The sequence below is a fragment of the Coregonus clupeaformis genome, chromosome 19 (genome assembly GCF_020615455.1).
Source record: "Coregonus clupeaformis isolate EN_2021a chromosome 19, ASM2061545v1, whole genome shotgun sequence".
Lineage (NCBI taxonomy): Eukaryota > Metazoa > Chordata > Actinopteri > Salmoniformes > Salmonidae > Coregonus > Coregonus clupeaformis.
This window is the reverse complement of record NC_059210.1, coordinates 25,262,800-25,283,808: the sequence shown is the minus strand read 5'-3', so window position 1 is coordinate 25,283,808 and position 21,009 is coordinate 25,262,800. Positions and strand designations below refer to the sequence as shown.

Here is a 21,009-nt window from a genome sequence, read left to right as displayed (position 1 = left end):
TTCAGAAAATGTCCATAATATATCTGCAGTAACAGTGGAATGAGTGTTTCACAGTATTACTTACCAGTGTTGTGATTGGCTGTGATATTCACCTATTGATTTCTCACGCCAGAGCGGCATCCGTTGTCAAAATGGGAAAGGTATTTTGACTTTGTGGCTGAGTTATCTAGTGGAAATCTGGTCAAGTGGCCTATGTAGAAATCGCTCATTCATTTCCTGGTTGCAAGAATCCTACACTGTTCGCTCAATTTCAGTTTATGTGAGAAAACAAGCACTGAATAGAGTAGATTCCAGCTAAATCTCTGAAATATATTTTCAATAACAAAAAATATGTATTTTACAGCTATTTGAAGCTGGTGGACCAAAACCGAAAGTAAAAGGCTCAAGCCATGTTACGGGAAATGGGATGCAGGGGAGGGGGGGGATTTGTTTTGAATGCAGCCTAGTGCTGTTGCAATTCACCTAGCTTCCACATAGGGGAGGAGTTCTAGGTGTAGCACCTTTAAAATGTTTATTTCAGTCTCCCAAAAAAACACACCCCGACTTGAGACGAAACAAATACACACACATATATATATTTTTTTTACATTACAAAGATTTTATCACAGTACTCTGTTGACCAAAAGAAATAACTGGCAAACGTAACAGTTTTGTACATTTATATTTACAAATGTTTGGTAAGAGGAACGGCGTATGAAAACAAAACCGTTTCCTTCTTCTAAAGGGGGGAATCAGGAGAGACATACTAGTCTAGTGCAATGATGTCATCATCATCAGCCGAGGGTTGGCCCAGGCATTGGCGCTTAGCTGAGGCCTCGCCTGTCTCAGCATCATGGAGCTTCCTCTTGTGGCCTCCTGACTCCATGCTGACATCCATAGCGCTAGAGGAAGGCTCCTCCTCGTCTGAATCAACTATCAGAACATCATTCTGTTCAGCAGGGACTAGGACGTGAAAGGAAAGCAAGAGACAATATTTACCTGTACCACTTTAGAGAGTTTACATTCAGCTACAGAACAAACATTGCCTCATGATTCTCAGCACTATAAACAAATGGTTTAAGGACAGGACAGATTACTTATGACCAGGATTTGAATGATCAGATGTCTAAAATAGTCAATTTCTGTAGACAATGTCGGTTTTGCTCACCTTTGGAAGAGGTGGACGGTTCTGCAGAGTCTGTGTTGCCATTGGCGACGTTCTTGCCCTCTGCTTGTGCACTGGGTGGGGTTGGAGCTTTGTCAGGGGCGTCACCCACCACCTCAAACTCCACATCCTTCGCCAAGTCTTCACTTTTTCAGACAACAGCAGAAATACAGTTACATTAAGGAAACAAATGTACATTAGTCATGTGAATACAAAGGCCTATACAGCACACAGAGAAATACATCCCATCTTACCAGTGAATCACGTTAACCAGGAGTGTGTAATCCTGCAGAAAGTCATCCACTTGCAGGCGGCTGCCATTTCGAATCCCAAAGTCAGACAGGAACTTGCTGTTGTTTGCTATGAGAAGAGAATGGTGCATGAAAATATATATATACACTGATGATAATAAGAGAGTATACCATTTAGGGGTGGGCACAGTTAATCGATTATCCGAACGGACGTTAGTATTCGATTACTTGCTTAAGTATTCATTTTTTATAAAAAACAAAAACGTATTTTAACAATCAAAAGGCTTTGTCTGAATTAAATAATCATCCATGTGACATTGCTACATACAATTTTATTAGGTATACCCATCTAGTACCGGGTCGGACCCCCCTTTACCTCCAGAACAGCCTGAATTCTTCAGGGCATGGATTCTAGAAGTTGTGGCGCGCAAATGTTGCTAAATTGGTATCAAGGGACCAAAGTAAGCCCACCGGGCACTTCAATCCAGCCCACAATACATTTTTTTTATGTATTAAATATTATATTTGAGTTACGATTTTTGGCCTAAAATTATTCATTCCATGATATACAAACAACCTCCAATAGATGCCGCTGGCAGCGCGCTCTGTATTTGGGCCTACAGTCAGATTCAGAATGCGCTCAGTCATCATAGCCACGACTTTTGCCGTGAAAAATGAGTGCTGTGAAAATGAGAAAAGTGGACTCTGAATGTCATGTGTTTAAAGAAGAATGGACAGCAAAATACTTTCTTACTAATATTGGACATAAAGCGGTATGACTGATATGCCAAGAAAGTGTTGCCGTTTTTAAGGAATATAATCTCAATCGTCACTTTCCAAGCAAAGTAAAAGAAGAAAGCCCTAACTCGGAGGAATTGATATTTCTACACTGTATTATTCATCAGGAAGCCCTGTGTAAAAGTGTGTTAAAGCTGGAAAATGTTGTCAAAGTGCATGTAAAACTTCAACTTTATACGGGCAAGGGGGCTTAACCATCGTCAGTTCATTCAGCTGCTCAATGACACAGAGGCAGAGAACCAGGACTTGATGTACCATTCAAATGTGCGCTGGCTAAGCCTGGGAAAAGTATTTTGCTGTGTGTTCCTTGATACGGTTGGTAAAGCTGACGACTTCTCCGTGTTGAAAGACACAGACTGGCTGGGCGACTTTGCTTTCGGTGAGGACATATTGGGGCATCTGAACGATCTAAATGTGAAACTGCAGGGACATTTTTTGTGCATGAACTGTATTCCAACGTGAAAGCATTCAAGGCCAAACTTATGTTGTTCTCTTTCGACAGTGAGAAAGCACCACCAGACACACAATTGGAGCTCATTGACATCCAATGTGACAGTGCTTTGAAGGAGAAGTACAAAACAGCAACAATAGACCAGTTCTATGGCTCACTGAATGAAACAAAGTTTCCAAACATTAAAAAGCACGCCCAAAGGATGCTTGTTTTATTCGGGTCCACATATGTGTGTGAACAAACGTTCTCAGTCATGAATTACAATAAATCCCGTCACAGGTCAAATTTAACAAATGACCACTTGTCAGCTGTTCTGAGAATCTCTACATCAAAGATCACACCAGACTTTGATGCCCTTGCCAAGAGAGGCGACCAGACCCATTGTTCACATTAAGACTTGAATAACTGTGACTGGGGTAGGCAAGGATTATGCTTTTTCATGGTGATGGTTATGCCTTTCGAAAGTATTTGAAAGCCAAGTTAACAAACAGATCACCGACCATTTAGAATCCCACCGTACCTTCTACGCTATGCAATCTGGTTTCCGAGCTGGTCATGGGTATACCTCAGCTACGCTCAAGGTCCTAAACGATATAATAACCGCGATCGATAAAAGACAGTACTGTGCAGCCGTCTTCATCGACTTGGCCAGGGCTTTTGACTCTGTCAATCACCGCATTCTTATTGGCAGACTAAATAGCCTTGGTTTCTCTAATGACTGCCTCGCCTTGTTCACCAACTACTTCTCAGATAGAGTTCAATGTGTCAAATCGGAGGGCCTGTTGTCTGGACCTATGGCAGTCTCTATGGGGGTGCCACAGGGTTCAATTATCGTGCCGACTCTATTCTCTGTGTATATCAATGATGTCGCTCTTGCTGCTGGTGACTCTCAGATCCACCTCTACGCAGACGACACCATTTTGTATACATCTGGCCCTTCATTGGACACTGTGTTAACAACCAAACGAGCTTCAATGCCATACAACACTCCTTCCGTGGCCTCCAACTGCTCGTAAAACTAAATGCATGCTCTTCAATCGAACGCTGCTTGCACCCTCCTGACCGACTAGAATCACTACTCTCGGCGGCTCTGACTTAGAATATGTTGACAACTACAAATACCTAGGTGTCTGGTTAGACTGTAAACTCTCCTTCCAGACTCACATTAAGCATCTCCAATCCAAAGTTAAATCTAGAATCGGCTTCCTATTTCGCAACAAAGCCTCCTTCACTCATGCTGCTAAACATGCCCTCGTAAAACTGACTATCCTACCGATCCTTGACTTCGGCGATGTCATTTACAAAATAGCTTCCAACACCATTCTCAGCAAACTGGATGTAGCCGATCACAGTGCCATCCGTTTTGTCACCAAAGCCCCATATACTACCCACCATTGTGACCTGTATGCTCTCAATACATATTCGTCGCCAAACCCACTGGCTCCAGGTCATCTATAAATCCCTTCTAGGCAAATCCCCGCCTTATCTTAGCTCATTGGTCACCATAGCAACACCCACCCGTAGTATGCGTTCCAGCAGGTATATCTCACTGGTCATCCCCAAAGCCAACACCTCCTTTGGTCCCCATTCCTTGACTGGAACGAACTGCAAAAATCTCTGAAGCTGGAGACACTTATCTCCCTCACGATCTTTAAGCATCAGTTGTCAGAGCAGCTTACCGATCACTGTACCTGTACACAGCCCATCTGTAATTATCCCACCCAACTACCTCATCCCCATATTGTTATTTACATTGTTATTTATTTTGGTCATTTGCACCCCAGTATCTCTATTTGCACATCTTCTGCACATCTATCACTCCAGTGTTAATACTAAATTATAATTGTAATTATTTTGAACTATGGCCTATTTATTGCCTTACCTCCATAACTTACTACATTTGCACACACTGTATATAGATTTTCTATTGTGTTATTGAATGTACGTTTTGTGTATTCCGTATGTAACTCTGTATTGTTGTTGTTTTTAAATCGCACTGCTTTGCTTTATCTTGGCCAGGTCGCAGTTGTAAATGAGAACTTGTTCTCAACTGGCTTACCTGGTTAAATAAAGGTGAAATAAAATCTAATAAAAATGCAGTGAGAATTATCCAGCAATGCACTTGGATACAGGTAATAACTAATCAGTCAGATTTGGGGTGAGATGATTGGATAACTGTAAATATGGCTCACAATGGAGATGAGAATAGTTCCTTATGATGTTATAAATTATATCAATTGTGAGAAATGTGTTCACAAAAAACAAGTGTAGAGATGGTACAAGGGTAGAATGGTTCTACAAGCATATGTACACCTACAGTACACTAGTAGTTGCGTGTCAATGTGAAAATGAATAAAGGCTTCACATGTTTTGTCATGCATAGTATGTGGCCCTTCACTTGGTTTCAAAAACTCAATGTAGCCCTTGAGCCAAAAGGTTTGCCCACCCATGGGTTAGAACCTGCTTTAGTTTGTTTTAATGCTCTAAGGGAGTAGAGATAAGTATCTCTGATCTCATGTAAGCTTGCCTCTCTCTTGGAGGGGTAAGCAGTTCTTTGTGTAGGTGAAGTTTATAACTTACTAGGTAATTTGTACATTTGTACATTTTTCTCTCCGGTTTCATCCTAAGGGTAAGCTTCCCTGCAATTGCTTGAATAAACTCTTACTGCTAATAAATGAGTTCTGCCTGATTCCTGGAACGAGTTTTCCTCAACAATCTACACTGATTGAAGTGGATTTAACAGGTGACATCAATAAGGGATCATAGCGTTCGCCTGGATTCACCTGGTCAGTCTATGTCATGGAAAGAGCAGGTGTTCCTAATGTTTTGTACACTCTTTGTTTAATGAATCTAATTATAGACAAGTTGACAAACAAATAGCCTACCAAAATGTCAGAAATTATAAGCAGAAACGTATCTAAAAATCCTGCACCCCGTCAAAAAATCGTTCCGCTGTAGCCTACAGCGCATTTTCTATATTTGCAGTTTAGGGTCGGGCCTCAGATTTTCACATATAGTCAGGTTATTAGCGATTGCGGGTGGGTACGGGTGAACAAACAGCTGACCTACGCACCACTAACGTGCACCCCATAAAAAATACATTATTGTAGGGCAATCTGTCAGAGGCTGCATATGTAGCCTTGAAAGTGAAGTGGGATATTTTTTATCAATGCATAATGGAATTCAAATGACAGAATCAAGATACCGTAATGAGGAGTAGAAAACAATGAGCAACCAACAGGTAGGCTGTTGTTTAATCTGAATGTAGTGGTTGTAGGCAAGGACGAGGAGTGCCTCAATTAGCCTTGCTAGCTAGCTAACTTAGTTGGCTAGTATAGCTAGCTACTTTACATCGATTTGATGCAGTCAAGACAGGCATTACCAGATGGTATGATAGATAATCTATAGCAGCAAGTTTGTCAATCTAGCATGGCTACTTTCGCGCGCTCTCTCTCTCTCTCTCTCTCTCATCATCACATACACTGGCCCCTGCCCTTCTGCAGCTCTCCCGAGTCGCTCAGCAAACAAGAGCTATTTAGAAAAAAAGTTTTACAAAAAAACATGCATTTCGACTATCCAAACAAATGTCATGATATTATTTGAATAGTACAAATATTTCACATGCACATGCTTAATACTGTTGAGTGCAATATGCAGTCACCATGGGAAGAGGTTGGCATCCTCTACTGGTCTCCTTTGGGACAGTCTGATAATATTCTGTGATTGTCTCATACCTTCAGTTTCACCCTCCTCAGAGGAGATAAGGATTGTCCCTTTCCCATCCTCGATCTGCACATCTGGCGCCACCATCCCAAACTTCTCTTTTAATATCTAACACAAAGAAAGAAGAATATTTAGCTGAACACAGGATATGCTGATCACATTTCACTGTGTCATGGTGATAGCAACAACAAAACAAACAAGATCGGTTTTGTTTAGATTTACATGCAACCCTCTAGTCATTATCTACCTGGCTTGCTCTGCCTCCCTGGTCAAAAATGTGTGCATCACTGGCCAACAATGTCTGTATTAGTCTGTGCGTTTGTCTGGCTTTATCAGTCTGATTGTAAGCATGAGCACATGCAAAAAAGGAGCCAGAGAGGCATGCATTACCTTGTCTTGAAGGGCCAGCACAAGAGTTTTGTGCACATTCAGTTTGACTGTGACTTCTGGCTTGCTGGCGCACACATAACAGTTGGCACTGGGTGGGTCCAAAGCACACGGAACCAGCAGCTTTTTCCTGGGGTTGGGCTGCTTGTTCAGGAAGATCTAGGAAGACCATACAGGAAGGGACATTGGAATAGGTTTCAGAGCACATTAGATATACACTAAAACAGCCATAAGTTGCCATTAAATTATTCACAACCACAGGGTATCTGCAGGTTCAATGAAGTTGAATCTAAGACTAAGACCTTTTTAATGGCACTTGGAATGCAATTTAATACCAATTTGGTGTCTGCACGCACCACACACACGTGCCAGAAATGAGCCCATGTTGGCAAAAAGTCATTTTTTAGGGCTGACTCTTTCACCAAAGGCTATAGCCTACATGGCTTATATTATCAGGAAGGTGTGACATTTTAGCAATGAGAATTCTTCTGTAGGCTTACTGATGTAGCATAGTGGCTAGGCTATAGATGGCTGAAGCATTGGGTTGCCCATCTGCATTTGTTTAGGCTACCCCAATGGACTAATCATTAGCTAGATCACAAACTAAGTGTTCAGAATTTCGGCTTTGATACCAAAACCAGCCTAGTATAATGATACTCAATATCATAACGATACCACTGTGAAAAAAATGCCTTAAAGTCAAATATACAGCACTGTTACTGTATGAAACACGTGGTCAACCCTCCATCTGGAGAGCTAGGCCACTGGGTGTGCAGGCTTTTGATCCAGCACTGCTCAAACACACAGGAGTCAGATTAACATGGTCCTGTTGAGCAGTTGATTTGTAGAATCTGGTGTTAAGAGTATGGCTGGAACAAGTCTACACACTCAATAGCTCTCTTGGAGGTATTATGCTATAACATTAGAACATTAGCCTACAACCAAAAAGTATAAGAAAATAATTCCTTAATTCAGTGAATCAGGTATCAAATGGCTATACTTCAAAGCAAGGTAGCTAAGGAGGAGAGCTCTAGACTGACTTTTTCCGGTGCCAAGTAAGACATGAAAGAAGTTAGATAATTCATATTATGTTCAGGGAATGCATGATGGATATTTATGTGCAACGTGTCAAAACAGGATCCAGAATAATCATAGGCATATTGGCATAGGCCACGCTTATATGCTACATAATTCAAATCAATTTATGTCACATGCACCGAATACAACAGGCGTAGAATTTACAGTGAAATGCTTGCTTACAAGCCCTTTCCAATGGTGCGGAGTTAAAAAATAATAAAAATAGTAACAAGCGTCGGCTGGAGTGGTGCAAAGCTCATCGCAATTGGACACTGGAGCAGTGGAAACGCATTCTCTGGGAGTGATAATCACGCTTCACCATCTGGCAGTCCGACGGACTAATCTGGGTTTGGCGGATGCCAAGAGAATGCTACCTGCCCCAATTCATAGTGCCAACTGTAAAGTTTGGTGGAGGACTAATGGTCTGGGGCTGTTAGTTCCAGTGAAGGGAAATCTTAAGGCTACAGCATACAATGACATTCTAGACGATTCTGTGCATCCAACTTTGTGGCAAAAGTTTGGGGGATGGCCCTTTCCTGTTTCATGAAATTGCCCGCGTGCACAAAGCGAGGTCCATACAGAAATGGTTTGTCGAGATCGGTGTGGAAGAATTTGACTGGCCTGCAGAGCCCTGACCTCAACCCCATCGAACACCTTAGGGATGAATTGGAACACCGACTGCGAGCCAGGACTAATCGCCCAACCTCACTAATGCTCTTGTGGCTGACTGGAAGCAAGTCCCTGCAGCAATGTTCCAACACCTAGTGGAAAGCCTTCCCAGAAGAGTGGACGCTGTTATAGCAGCAAAAAGGGGGCCAGCTCCATATTAATGCCCATGATTTTGGAATGAGATGTTCGACGAGCAGGTGTCCACATACTTTTGATCACGTAGTGTACTTTCATTGACGGAAGCAGGTTAATGCACATTACTGTTGACCAAAGAATGGTTTTAGAACAAAAAAAAAATCTGCAGGAACGTTGTGTAGCCTAATGACCAAAATAAGCTTTGGTAAGAGGGCAATGTCGGTGTCTGTAATTTTCGGTTTATCAATGCAGCTCTAGTTAGTCTCACATGCCCGACTCACATGACGTGCACACAAAGGCGCACATGTGGTTGGATATATATATATATATACCAACCCTGGCGTTGCAAGCGCCATTGCTCTACCAACTGAGCTACACGGGCCCCTGATGTGCAGGGGACGAAATGTTAGAAGTTTTAGTACCACCCTTAACAGAAAGGATCACTCCTGATTTCTCACCGTGCGACACTGCTCCACATCTCCTGAAAGAATCTTCAGTGCCTCCAGCACTATGAGGCCAGCAATGACTGCATTGGTCGTGGCGATCGCTGGGATGATGTTCCCTGCCATGGCTGCAAGGAACAATTTAAAACACATCAAAACACCTTACTTGGAAACAGACATAGCAAAATAAAAAAATCAATAAAGTAAAATCTTTATTAATAATAAATTGTCAAAATAACATTTAACTTTATTTTTTTTACTTTACAACCTCCAGACAGCTTTCACCCAAAATACCCACACTTGATGTCAAAACGGCTCTTCATGTTCATGCTGAAAATATGCATGCGCAGGTTGGCGGCTGCTGTCACAAAGTCCATCGCTGGAGGGTCGTCCTAGCAACAAGAGGAGGAAGACAATCAAATGGACTGCCAAAGAACTATCAATGCAACTTTAAGCTTAAACTATGAGAGCATCATCTTCTCCGGTCTGTTGTACCTTGATAATATATTGTGGTCCAGTTTAGACCCTGCACAGTTACCCATCCAAATCCATTCCCCTGTGTGTCCTCACCTTGTCCCACACAAGCTCTGCTCCATCCCCTTTGTCAGCCAGCATGGAGCGCAGGGTTTCCACGCTGCGGGAGAAGAGCTGGGAGTAGCCTGCCACACCCAACACCTGCTGGTCCTTCAATCCCGTCCCAGTCACCTCCTGGGGACACGCTATCAGACAACCAGAGAGAGAGAGAATCACAAACCTAAACCTCAAACTAAAAACACCAGACAATTAACTAGAAAATAATATAATAATATATGCCATTTAGCAGAAAATCTTATAATTCAAATCGTATTAGAAGATTTTCTAATTCAATTTCTTTGAATTAGAAAATTGTCCAATTCAACTTGGAGCAATATAATATAGGATGCTAATATCTTACTAAGTTTCTGAAGCTCAAGCCAATCCAGAGGCAGTGGGGCTTTCCTCTTCTTCCACAGCTTGTCCATGGTCAGGAGGTACCGGATGTCATCTTTAAAAAGCTGGAGGACCACACAAATATAGTCATGGACTATTTGCTATTTCTATACATTTTAATAACCATAGCTTAGATGCTAATAAGCTGCTTGACAACAAGACATGGGGCCACATTAAGCAGTCCCCTAGTAAATACTTGTTCACCCTTAAGCCTACCTTGTTGAAGAGTTTGACTGGGTCGTAGCCAGTGGAACGTGCCCAGTCCTTAGTGGACACACGTTTGATATCTCCATCCTGGTCAGATGCTTTGGCTCGGGCTTCAGTGTCTGCAGGGTTCCCTGAGAATAGGCGACAAATATCCCATGGCATGTATTATTATCCCAATGAAGCCCAGAGTACACAGCAGCCTTTTAGTGCACACGACTCAGTCTCACTCCTCTGGTTCATGGAGGCCAGGGAGGGTGGCAGTTGAAGAATTTTCAAGTGTTTTGTTATACTTACATGAAAGCTCTGGGTCAGCTGTGTCAGGGGACACCTCTTGATCTGCATCTTCCTCTCCAAAAAGCTGGCTGAGGTGGAGATGAAGATAGAACTGATTGTCAATGCCATGGGCGTAATCTCAACCAACCGGACAGCAATAACAGATCTCTGCCAGGAATCCCATCATTAACTCCCTATTGGGTGAAATGAATATTCATGATCTATTTCACAATTGTTTACTACTAGAGAGATGAAAGCACTTTTACTAGACTTACTTGAAGAGGTACTTGGCCCACACAATGCAATGTATGGGCTCAGATGGGGTGTTGCGAATGGTGCAGCCAGGGAATGTTTTCTGTGTGGGTTTGGGCTGGCACTCATAGCACTCAGTAAGACCCTGTAGTGTGTAAAAGCAAGAAGAGGGAGGTTGTTGTTATTATGTGTTATATTGGTGCTGTTTTTGTAGGCGAAAGAAACGCACACCTATTTAGGCGAGGTGCTGGCTAACGGAGTAGAACCCTTGAAAAAGAAAAGCCGCACACTCTAGGAGCTCAGATGCAATAGTTGAATAACCAACGTTTCGACAGACAAGCTGTCTTCATCAGGGTATAATGCCAAACACTGCGGGTCACTAGTTTATATAATGTCAAAGGACACACACAGTTGTCTGTAATCATGGCCGGGTGTGGCCTGATATCATTGGTTAATTCACAGATAAACAGAACATACAAAAAACATGAATGGATAGCATACGATCATAGATACAATTTGGCTACATAGGCCTACAAACATTTACAATAAATAGCAAAATCACAATAATCACAAGAATGGCTTCAGATCAAAGTCTACGTTGAGACCGAAGGGAGCAAGGGTCTTTAAATTAAAGATCCAGGCAGCCTCTCATTTTAACAATAAGTTGTCGAGGTCAACCCCTCTCCTAGGGAGGGTGGCATGTTTGATGCCGATATAACGTAGGGACGAAATAGAGTGGTTCGCTTCCAAATAGTGGGCCGCGACTGGGTATGTCGAGTTTTTGCACCGAATGGTGCTATGACGCTCCGAGATTTGTACTTTTAATTCGCGCTTTGTTTTACCCACATCATTTTTACCACAAGGACACTTGTAGTTTCCATCCGGTAGAGGTGCAAATAGACGTTGTGCAAGGATATTTTGGGGTGGTACATCAGAGTTTACCAATTGATCTGAGATTTCTGCCCCGCGAGAATACGACCAAGGGAGGGTCCGAAAACACATTACTGATACTGTCATCAGATCTTAGAATGTGCCAATGTTTGTGAACGATTCCCTTAATTTGTTCAGAGCACTTTGAATAGCGTGTAGTTAGAACACAAGAATGCTTATTTTTGCGAGACTGTCATTGAAAGAGATCATGTCTCAATTCGTTTTGAATTTTCTCAATGGCAGTATTAATATTATATTAATCTCACAATTTTTGTACCCCATCTCCTTGAATTTTCTTTGCGTCTCAGCCATATTTCTGTCGAAATCTGATTGTTTTTTGCAAATTATTTTGATTCGACAGAATTGGCGGTAGGCAAACTGTTTTTCTAGGGAAGCGGGTGACAACTATCAGCCCTCAACAAACTGTTACGATCAGTAGGTTTCCTGTAAAGATCAGTATATAGAACATTATCCTCACAGATCCTGTAGTGTGTAAAAGCAAGAAGAGGGAGGTTGTTGTTTTATGTGTTAGATTGGTGCTGAACATGACCATTCATCTAATTGTTACTCACGGGTTGTGGTTGACACAACTACGCACATATGTGATTCACAATGAAATTGTTAAACTCATCTGAGACACACATCCATTGTGTCTTACCTTCTTAATAACGGTCACCTGCCCAAGGTAGCCAGCTGTGCCACTCTCAATAAGGGGAATGTCAGCTGCGAGACACATCCGGTTCACATGGTTACGAGCCGCTGCAAGGAAGAAAAGATTCAGCTGGCGGCAATGTTCCCTCAAATGTTTTTGGCACTGAGCAAATTTAAGGTCTGCTGAGCGCAAACTTGACTGTTGTGAAAATTCTGTGCAACATCCAGCGCACGTTTACTGTTAACACCAAGGCTGTAACCGCTTTAAATTACAGTTTTAACAGTGGCAAAGTAGGCTACTTGATCATAATGTAGACATACCAGAGTGGCCTACCATCATAAACAATGGAGAAAATGCATCCCATAACATTTTAACATGGAAATAGCTGTTCTATCATTCAGCCTACAGTAGCAGCTAATGTGTGGTGTTCAATGTAGGCCTACTTTTTTTTTTAAACAACATGCAGGGCTTGACATTAACCTGTTCATCCACTTGCCCTTCAGACAAGAGGGGCCTGAAAATGGTGTTGTGTTGTTTGATGCAAGAAACCACTTTACAAAATAAAATGCATTATTATTCCCATACCATTATTACAGGAAATCAGACAAATTATGCTACCCTCTGCCTATTGGCTACTTAGCTTATTCAAGCCTGCCTCAAAATACAACACTGCCCCTTTAAGACAAAAAAAGGCTCTAGAAATGTACATGTTTTGAGCTCTTGTAGGAAGCAATCACTCCCTTTTTGCTGACTACAAATGATCTATAACTGGGCTAATAACTCACTAACTGGCAAAGGATATGAACAAAATGTGCACACGTAGCTACATGCAGCTCTCGCTTTGATCTCAAAACAAGCGCATCTACTCAGGACCGCTCATGCTGGAAACAGTTCAGATCAAAGTAAATGCCACAGATCCATATATGGCATTGATCTATTTGCATATAGGCCTACTGCAGCTCTGATTGGTTATGCCACACCGGTCTGTGTAGAGTACGGGCTGAGTCGTGTGTGTCAATGCAATAGAATCCTACTCCGATGCGTTCTGCCTACAACAAAATCTCTTGCAAAATCTCTTGCATAGCTCATTTTGTTTCGGTATGTTGCATTGAAAGCGGCTAATATTGCATTGATTCGATCACAATTGCCACAGTAAAGGGAAATGTTGATAGAGTTAACAGGGAAAATTCTAGAAAGTTTGGTGAAGTTCAATCTCGTGCTTCTCTCCATGGGCTGATATTTCTTCTGTGTGGCAGTCCCTGGGAGCTGTACAGCAGTATCGGGCTACTGCGCGCAGCTTAGAGGGAACTTTGGCTGGCAGTAAGACAAGGACCATAATAATTGGGAAAAGATACCAAATATACTCCACAGAGGCAAATTGACTAGGGATCAGTATTGAAGGTTTCATTAGGAAGGCATGAGATATCACTATACCTCGATTGTCCAAGGCATTCATGACAAGCATGAAGTTCCTGAAGAATTCCACGTTGTAATCTGGACTGGGAAGGACATACAGACCAAGGACATCAGTTTTCACATCAGCAACTCATGGTGACACAAACACACACAATAAAATACCATATGCACAAAGAACAATCATGCACATAACTACAGTAGCTAGTTGACTTACTTCATGATGCTGTCATGGTAGGCCGTGATATTGGCAGTGGGACAGAATTGCAGCACACTCTCTTTGGCCACCTGCAAGACAGCCGCAAGTTCATATATAGCAGGGGTTGGCAACAGGCAGCCTGCGGGCTAACCCCCCCCCCCCAATCAACCTGTGACTGAATCTAGTTGCCTACCCCTGACATATAATATTCTGGTTGTATAGCTACATAGCCTACAGCAAAAGTGAGAATGGACCAAAAGGGTCAAGCGGTGATGCACTCCCTACCTGAGCCTTGGACTTTCCCACATGTTTCTTCTGGAACAGGAACTGTCTGTTCAGGTTGCTCACATCAATAGTGTCCAGATCAATCTATAAGATAAACACAGATACAGCAAATGAAATTCCAAATCCAAGGGCGGCAGGTAGCTTAGTGGTTAAGAGCGTTGTGCCAGTAACCGAACCGCTATTTCTAATCCCCGAGCCGACTAGGTGAAAGATCTGTCTATGTGCCCTTGAGCAAGGCACTTAACCTTAATTGCTCCTGTAAGTCGCTCCAGAGCGTCTGCTAAATGACTAAAATGTAAGTTACCAAAACACAATTATTGATAGCTACAAAACATGTTTTATTAACATCAGGACAGGTTCACCGAAAGTGTGAATGTTGTATGAAAGAATTTGCTACATGCAGCAAAGTATATAGCTACCTAACAGAATTGCACATTATAAACATCTGAGGTGTATACTACAAAGCAAGATCAATGACTTACCCTGCCAGAAGATACCGACCCTACAGCTTATTTACACTGACCCTACGCATTTTGGAATGGCAGTGACAGCCAATCAGCTCATTTGTTGTTCAACGCGACATGCCATTCCATAATGGCTACTGCTAGCTAGTATCTAGCAGTACTTCAATCTTCTCGATGGAGCAGTGTCGATAAAGATAACATTTGGAGTGCAGTGGCATATTCTATAATAATAATAATATGCCATTTAGCAGACGCTTTTATCCAAAGCGACTTACAGTCATGTGTGCATTCATTTTTACGTATGGGTGGTCCCGGGGATCGAACGCCATGCTCCACCAATTGAGCTACAGAGGACCACATCTATCCCTGCTTTGAGGTACGTTTTCAGACCCATATCTCGCGCCGGCTCCACGGTCTCAGTGTGCATTAGTAAATTCACTCTGGCTATCTACTCCGATATCAGAGCACTCCGAGTATGCCAGAGTGCAGAATAACTGATGAATTTACAAATGCGAAACATACATTGAATGACAAGTGTCAATAAACGTCTGCAAAAATGTTTATTTAAATTGTTGCCAGCAGCACAGTTAGTCATTAACAACCTAGATAACATGAAAACTGCCTACCCATCTCTGCTTGGGCAAATAAAATGGTCAGTGAGGTGTTCTCTTTTGTGCCTGGAAGTAGTTTTCTAGCTTGACTGCCAGATCAACCCTTCTCTTTGGCCAGAGCGTCTAGTGTGCGCTCTGTCCGAGAGCGAAACGCTCTGACTTTACGAACGACCTAGAGCGCACTCCAACTCACTGGAGATAATTTACGAACGCACCCGTAATGTAACCATGATTGCATTTTGACCCCTGCAGCTCGGTGTAAACAAGCGTAACCGCAGGGTCAGTATGTTCTGGCAATGACTTGGCCAGCTAACTTGCCAAAATAATCTGTAATAATTTTAGATTTTCTAGAAAGATCAGCATGGTCTAATTAACTAAACCAAAAACACATAACTTTAGCTTTCTTAATTAACCAGAAAATCAATAGCATGTAACTACTTACCGTAATGCTTAACAGCATCTCTCAGAGTCACCGGCATTGTTAGCACAGAAAACTAGCCTTCAAGCATACACTCCTTAACATTGGCTAGCTAACGTTAGCAGACCACAAAGAAGTCAGAACATGGCACGCAATTTACAATTTGGATGAAGTGACTTAACCGTTAACTAGGTGGTTTTCTGTTCATTCATGACTATATTTAAATAGCTAACTTCACCACTTACATATAGCCATATGGGCATTTTCGAATAGTGTTATTTTCAGACTAGCTAAACTTATCTAGCATGCTAGCTAGGCCTTTCATATCACCCTGGCTGGCTGTAGCGGCAAGTGTCGGTCCCCTGCACGACTTACCACTTCTATATTTTTGAAGCCGGTGAGAACAATGTTTTTCAAGAGCTCACAGCCAATTCCTCCAGCTCCAACCACCAGCACCCGGCAAACGGATAAGGAGTCAGCGAGCTCTTTTCGGAGAGACCCCACTAGTTGTACCATTGTTGACCGCCTCAAGACAGAAACTGCAGAGGACGAGAGTAGCTTCTATGGTTTTAATGGCGGACTACATCCAAAAGTTGTATTGCCGCCACCAACTGGACGGTTAGAAACTATAAAATAAAAAATAAATCCATACTTAATAGTGATACTAACTTACTCCACCCAAATAAAAATAATACATTGCCAAAACAAAAAAAACTCCCATTTCTTCCTTATTTTAGTTCTCCATATCTCCCTTCTCATGCTCTAGGACCTGAGAGAGTGATATGGCTTTTGCCAATATTCCATGTAACAAAAGAAAACCATACATTACATTTACATTTTAGTAATTTAGCAGACGCTCTTATCCAGAGCGACTTACAGTTAGTGAGCGCATACATTTTTTTTTTTTTCATACTGGCCCCCCGTGGGAATCGAACCCACAACCCTGGCGTTGCAAACGCCATGCTCTACCAACTGAGCTACATCCCTGCTGGCCATTCCCTCCCCTACCCTGGACAACGCTGGGCCAATTGTGCGCCGCCCCATGGGTCTCCCGGTCGCGGCCTGCTACGACAGAGCCTGGATTCGAACCAGGATCTCTAGTGGCACAGCTAGCACTGCGATGCAGTGCCTTAGACCACTGCGCCATAATAGGGAAACTAACTAAATCCACCCAAATAAAATAGTACATTGACAAAACAAAACTCCCATTTCTTCCTTCTTTTAAATCTCCATATCTCCCTTTTCAGTCTCCAGGGCCTGAGATGGTGGTAGGGCTTTTGACAATATTCCATGTAACTCTTTTGCCAAGAAATCTTTCAGCCCCAGGAACCGTTCCGCTGCAACCACAATGATTTCTATCTTCCTAGATATTTTCTAAAATCTTGGCAGTGCCATTAATCACCATTGCGATAAAGGCCACAAAGTCCACCTTTTTAACCTTTAAAAATGTCAGGATCATCTTGGTGAAAGGCAACCCCTGCAACTTGCATTGAAGGCCTATCCACCACCATGGACTCTTCAGGAGCACCATTCAAACCCTCAACCCTTTTAACCGCTGCTGCATAGGAAATGCTCTGTACAACCCTAACTTTGGCCACCTCATTTTCTTTCCCCCTTGTCGGGCATTCAAAAGACGTGGCTTCATTGTTCCCACCACAATTGCAACAGTTCACTTTTTCATCACTTTTATAACACATTCAATTATATTTTCCACAACTTGGACATCTCGGTTTCTCCCTTCTGCAAACCCTTGACACATGACCAAAAGCTTTACAGTGATCTTGGGATAAATGTTCTGACTTTTTATATACCTCAAGACACTTGAGTAGGGACTCCATATCAAAATACAAAATAACAGATAAACTCTTCACTTTTTCATCATCCACCACCAGTGGCGGCTCCTGAAAAAATTCTCAGGGGGGGCAATTTTTCTGATGATTTAGGTGACCTACACACATTTAAAAAAAGATATGTCCAGCAACAACATGAAGACAGGGGCAGCATATAAGTCAATACCAGAAGCATTTATTGACTGATCTCAAAAGTGTTGGCTTACCAGGGTTGGTGGAGCCCTCAGTTTCATCTTTGCCTCGCAAAGCTAACTCAAACACTCCGCAAAACTTCACACACTGGATTAGCCGGCTGAGGATGTGGCGGTTCTTGCTAATGTCGTAGTAAATATATTTGTTATAGTGAATATGGAATATGATATGTTGAGTAAAATGTTGTGCTAAGATCTATTTAGGTCAGGAGCTGGTTATAAGTTCTGTTCCTATCCAATAACAATGGACAAAAGGGTCCTATCTTGTCAGCCTTGTCAGCAGGTGGCCAAGGACAACACCCACGCCATAGGCCTCTCAGTTCTTCCAACTCACGAGTTCTTGCTCTGAGGACACACACACACACACACACAAACACACACACACACACATCATCACTGTTAAACACACACACACACACACACACACACACACACACACACACACACATCATCACTGTTAAACACACACACACACACACACACACACAAAAAATCCCCTCTCTTAGGCTGAACATTTGAAGACAGAGAACCCGACTCAGAGCCAATGCAACAGTGACAGTAGCCTGGAGGGGACCTCGCCCAACTCATCAGGACCAATCAGAAGATCAGAACTACTAGATTCAACCTACTTCATTTATTGCATAAAATGTCTGCACACAATGTTTCGGGGCTCTCTTCAGATAATAATAATAATAATAATAATAATATGCCATTTAGCAGACGCTTTTATCCAAAGCGACTTACAGTCATGCGTGCATACATTTTTGTGTATGGGTGGTCCCGGGGATCGAACCCACTACCTTGGCGTTACAAGCGCCATGCTCTACCAGCTGAGCTACAGAAAGTGGATACTCATGGATGCGCATCGCAATTGTAAAATGTCAACACAATTGGAGACACCACGTCATTTTTGGAGACATGTTATTGACAGTAAACTATTGTAGATGCGACTGCTAACTAAATAAAACATTTTAGCTGGCTAGCTAATCATCTTAGCTAAATGTGGGGCAAACAATTCAGTTATTTACCGTTAATTTGAGGGATTGGGGTGAAAGAAATCGAAGTTACATAGTGATACTTTACGATATACTGTATTGACAATATCGCAATATTTTAGCGCTAGTTGGCTGTACCTGCACCAAAACACCATTATTGTTCCTTCATAGCTTGTTCTCAATCTTTTCACATTGGGAGCCAATTTGTTTTCAGCACTTTTATTTCCATGACTGATCAAAACTCGTTCTCATGGCTTTCTGATCCCTCTGCAACAGACATATGGTGCGCAATAAAATCACAGTATCGAATCGCAATACGTATAGAATCATGAGACTCGCAATGCTGATGCATATATCTTATCGTGAGGTTCCTGGCAATTCCCAGCCCAAGTTCATTTGCCACAACAAATCTCTTCGCTAGCAAACGCGATGTCTTCTCCAAAACGGCAATGTGTCTCCAGCAATGTTTACTTTTTTGACGTTCTATGGCATCTCCACTTTCCAAGCATATATGACCACATGTAATATTTTGGTAAGTGATGCAAATAGTGAACTATGTAGGGCCAGGATGTAAAATATATGTAGCTGCAGCAATTTCTCTTATCTGATATGGTAAGTAATGGGGCTTAATTTATAGCTCCCTAAGAGTTTGACGAACGGGTCCGTGCACGCGATTCCAGATATCTTTACCTCTGAATAAACTGCCTTTATTATACCATATCCACCCTGTCCAAAGTCTCTACTTGGTCTCAGTTCTCCAGTAAACTTGTGATTATCAACACTAACCTCATCGTTGTGGCGGCGGACAGCTAGCCTGTATCCCTCATCAAGTTGAGTGGCAATGTTATTTTTCCGTTCGTACCAATTTTTGGAAAATCCTCGGGTGTAGGACTTTCCGCCTTTAGTAGAAACCTGTTGAATTATTAAATTTGGTCTGGGAGGTCCTAATTGTTTCGTTGCCAATTTATCTTCATTTGTTCGCGACAAAAAGGAACTTCTTTCAAAGACACAATCCGCTCTTTTCTCAGTTACGTTCATGGTTACGTTACGTTACGTATGACGAAAGCGCGTAAGTGCAAGCCCTCAGACACCCATAGAGATTGTATTGAAGGCTCTGAAATTTGAAAAAAATAGATTTTACATTAGAGGCTATGAGAGACTTCTGGGCGATTTTCAACCTGACTGAAATCGCCCCAAAAGGGGGGGGAGCCATTTGAAGCACGACTTTAGCCTGATTCGACATTTAGTGGCAGTGTGGCAGATCAGACGTATAGATTACAACACTGATAACTACTGTTGCCGTGATATAATTGATTAGAAAAAAAATCCCTTCCTTTTCCCGTTTGGCAGTGCGTCGCCCATATCGCCCTATTGAACAGGCCCCGCCCCTGTCCACCACTCGATTCATCCGACGTGCATCAATCACTCCAGGAATATTTTTCATCTCTTTTAACATCAACTTCCCACGAGACGCCAGATATTACCTCCTTGTGGGTTGCCCTGTTCCGAAGAGACACGCGTCAAATTTTTCAAATCGCGAGAGGCGCAACACACACGTTCCTTCTGATCCGCAGAAGTAAAAAAAAATCAAAACAAACCTGCCTCTCGTGATCCTCAGATCCTTCACTTTACCCATCACTCTCTCCACCAGTTTGGATAGCTCAAATGGATTCTTCAAGATTGGTATTTCGATAAGCTGCTCATCATTAACAAACCTTATTCCTTCAAGATATAAAGAGACATTCTCCGCACTGTCATCTCCCATTTAGCGTTTTTTCTCAAAGTTGCGGGGATGTCACGTGTCCTACTTTTATCAGTACAGCCGTAACAACTTAACCATTACGAAACTTCTATTCGATCAGATACATTTCACGTAGCAAATAAGCCATACATTTTTGTTGTTGACCGAAATTTGACACTCTCATTGACCTCCATACAAAAATGCCTTGCTTAGTGAGCGAAACAACGAAAAACCGCCACCTGAGTTGGCCCTCTATTTTCCGCTGAGTTGGGCCTCTCTCTTCCTCTTCCTCTATGTTGTGGCTAACAAGCTAGCTGGTAGCAGGCACCACCTCCTCACTCCGATAGCGCTCTGACAAAAGCACACAGAGTGGTCCAACTAGTGCCGCCTGCTGGAGAGGCTAGGTTTAGTTAACTTCTCTGATGTGCACAACTGCACATCAAAACCATGACCAAAACAGCCTTGGTTGGCTTTCTCACTG

At 42.4% G+C, this 21,009-nt stretch overlaps 1 protein-coding gene across 3 annotated transcripts; it reads right to left on the bottom strand.

The window, feature by feature from the left end:
* Positions 1–727: 727 nt before the first annotated feature.
* On the bottom strand, positions 728–20,786 carry LOC121531775 (SUMO-activating enzyme subunit 2). 3 transcript variants are annotated; one of them, XM_041837216.2, is made up of 18 exons: positions 20,768–20,786; positions 16,127–16,290; positions 14,259–14,342; positions 13,992–14,062; positions 13,796–13,860; positions 12,368–12,468; positions 10,803–10,924; positions 10,549–10,616; positions 10,264–10,385; positions 10,013–10,112; positions 9,649–9,797; positions 9,377–9,470; positions 9,094–9,206; positions 6,758–6,913; positions 6,379–6,475; positions 1,399–1,504; positions 1,148–1,290; positions 728–942 (listed from the first exon to the last, which is right to left on the bottom strand). In XM_041837216.2, the coding sequence occupies exons 2-18, from the start codon at positions 16,265–16,267 to the stop codon at positions 746–748; spliced, it is 1,929 nt and encodes a 642-aa protein (XP_041693150.1). In that variant the 5' UTR covers positions 16,268–16,290; positions 20,768–20,786; the 3' UTR covers positions 728–745. The 3 variants fall into 3 exon arrangements, with proteins under 3 accessions (XP_041693150.1, XP_041693149.1, XP_041693151.1); XM_041837215.2 differs by lacking the exon at positions 20,768–20,786 and having other exon boundaries at positions 16,127–16,348; XM_041837217.2 differs by lacking the exons at positions 728–942; positions 20,768–20,786 and having other exon boundaries at positions 1,195–1,285; positions 16,127–16,348.
* Between the last annotated feature and the right edge of the window lie 223 nt (positions 20,787–21,009).

What these genes read in the sequence shown, in the direction of transcription:
- LOC121531775 (XM_041837216.2), bottom strand. Translation starts at nt 16,267, where the DNA reads ATGGTACAACTAGTGGGGTCTCTCCGAAAAGAGCTCGCTGACTCCTTA. An exon ending in TGGGCCAAGTACCTCTTCAA is followed by an intron (nt 10,617 to 10,802) that starts GTAAGTCTAGTA and finishes TCTCCACCTCAG; the next exon opens with CCAGCTTTTTGGAGAGGAAG. An exon ending in CAGAGCTTGTGTGGGACAAG is followed by an intron (nt 9,471 to 9,648) that starts GTGAGGACACAC and finishes TCTTGTTGCTAG; the next exon opens with GACGACCCTCCAGCGATGGA.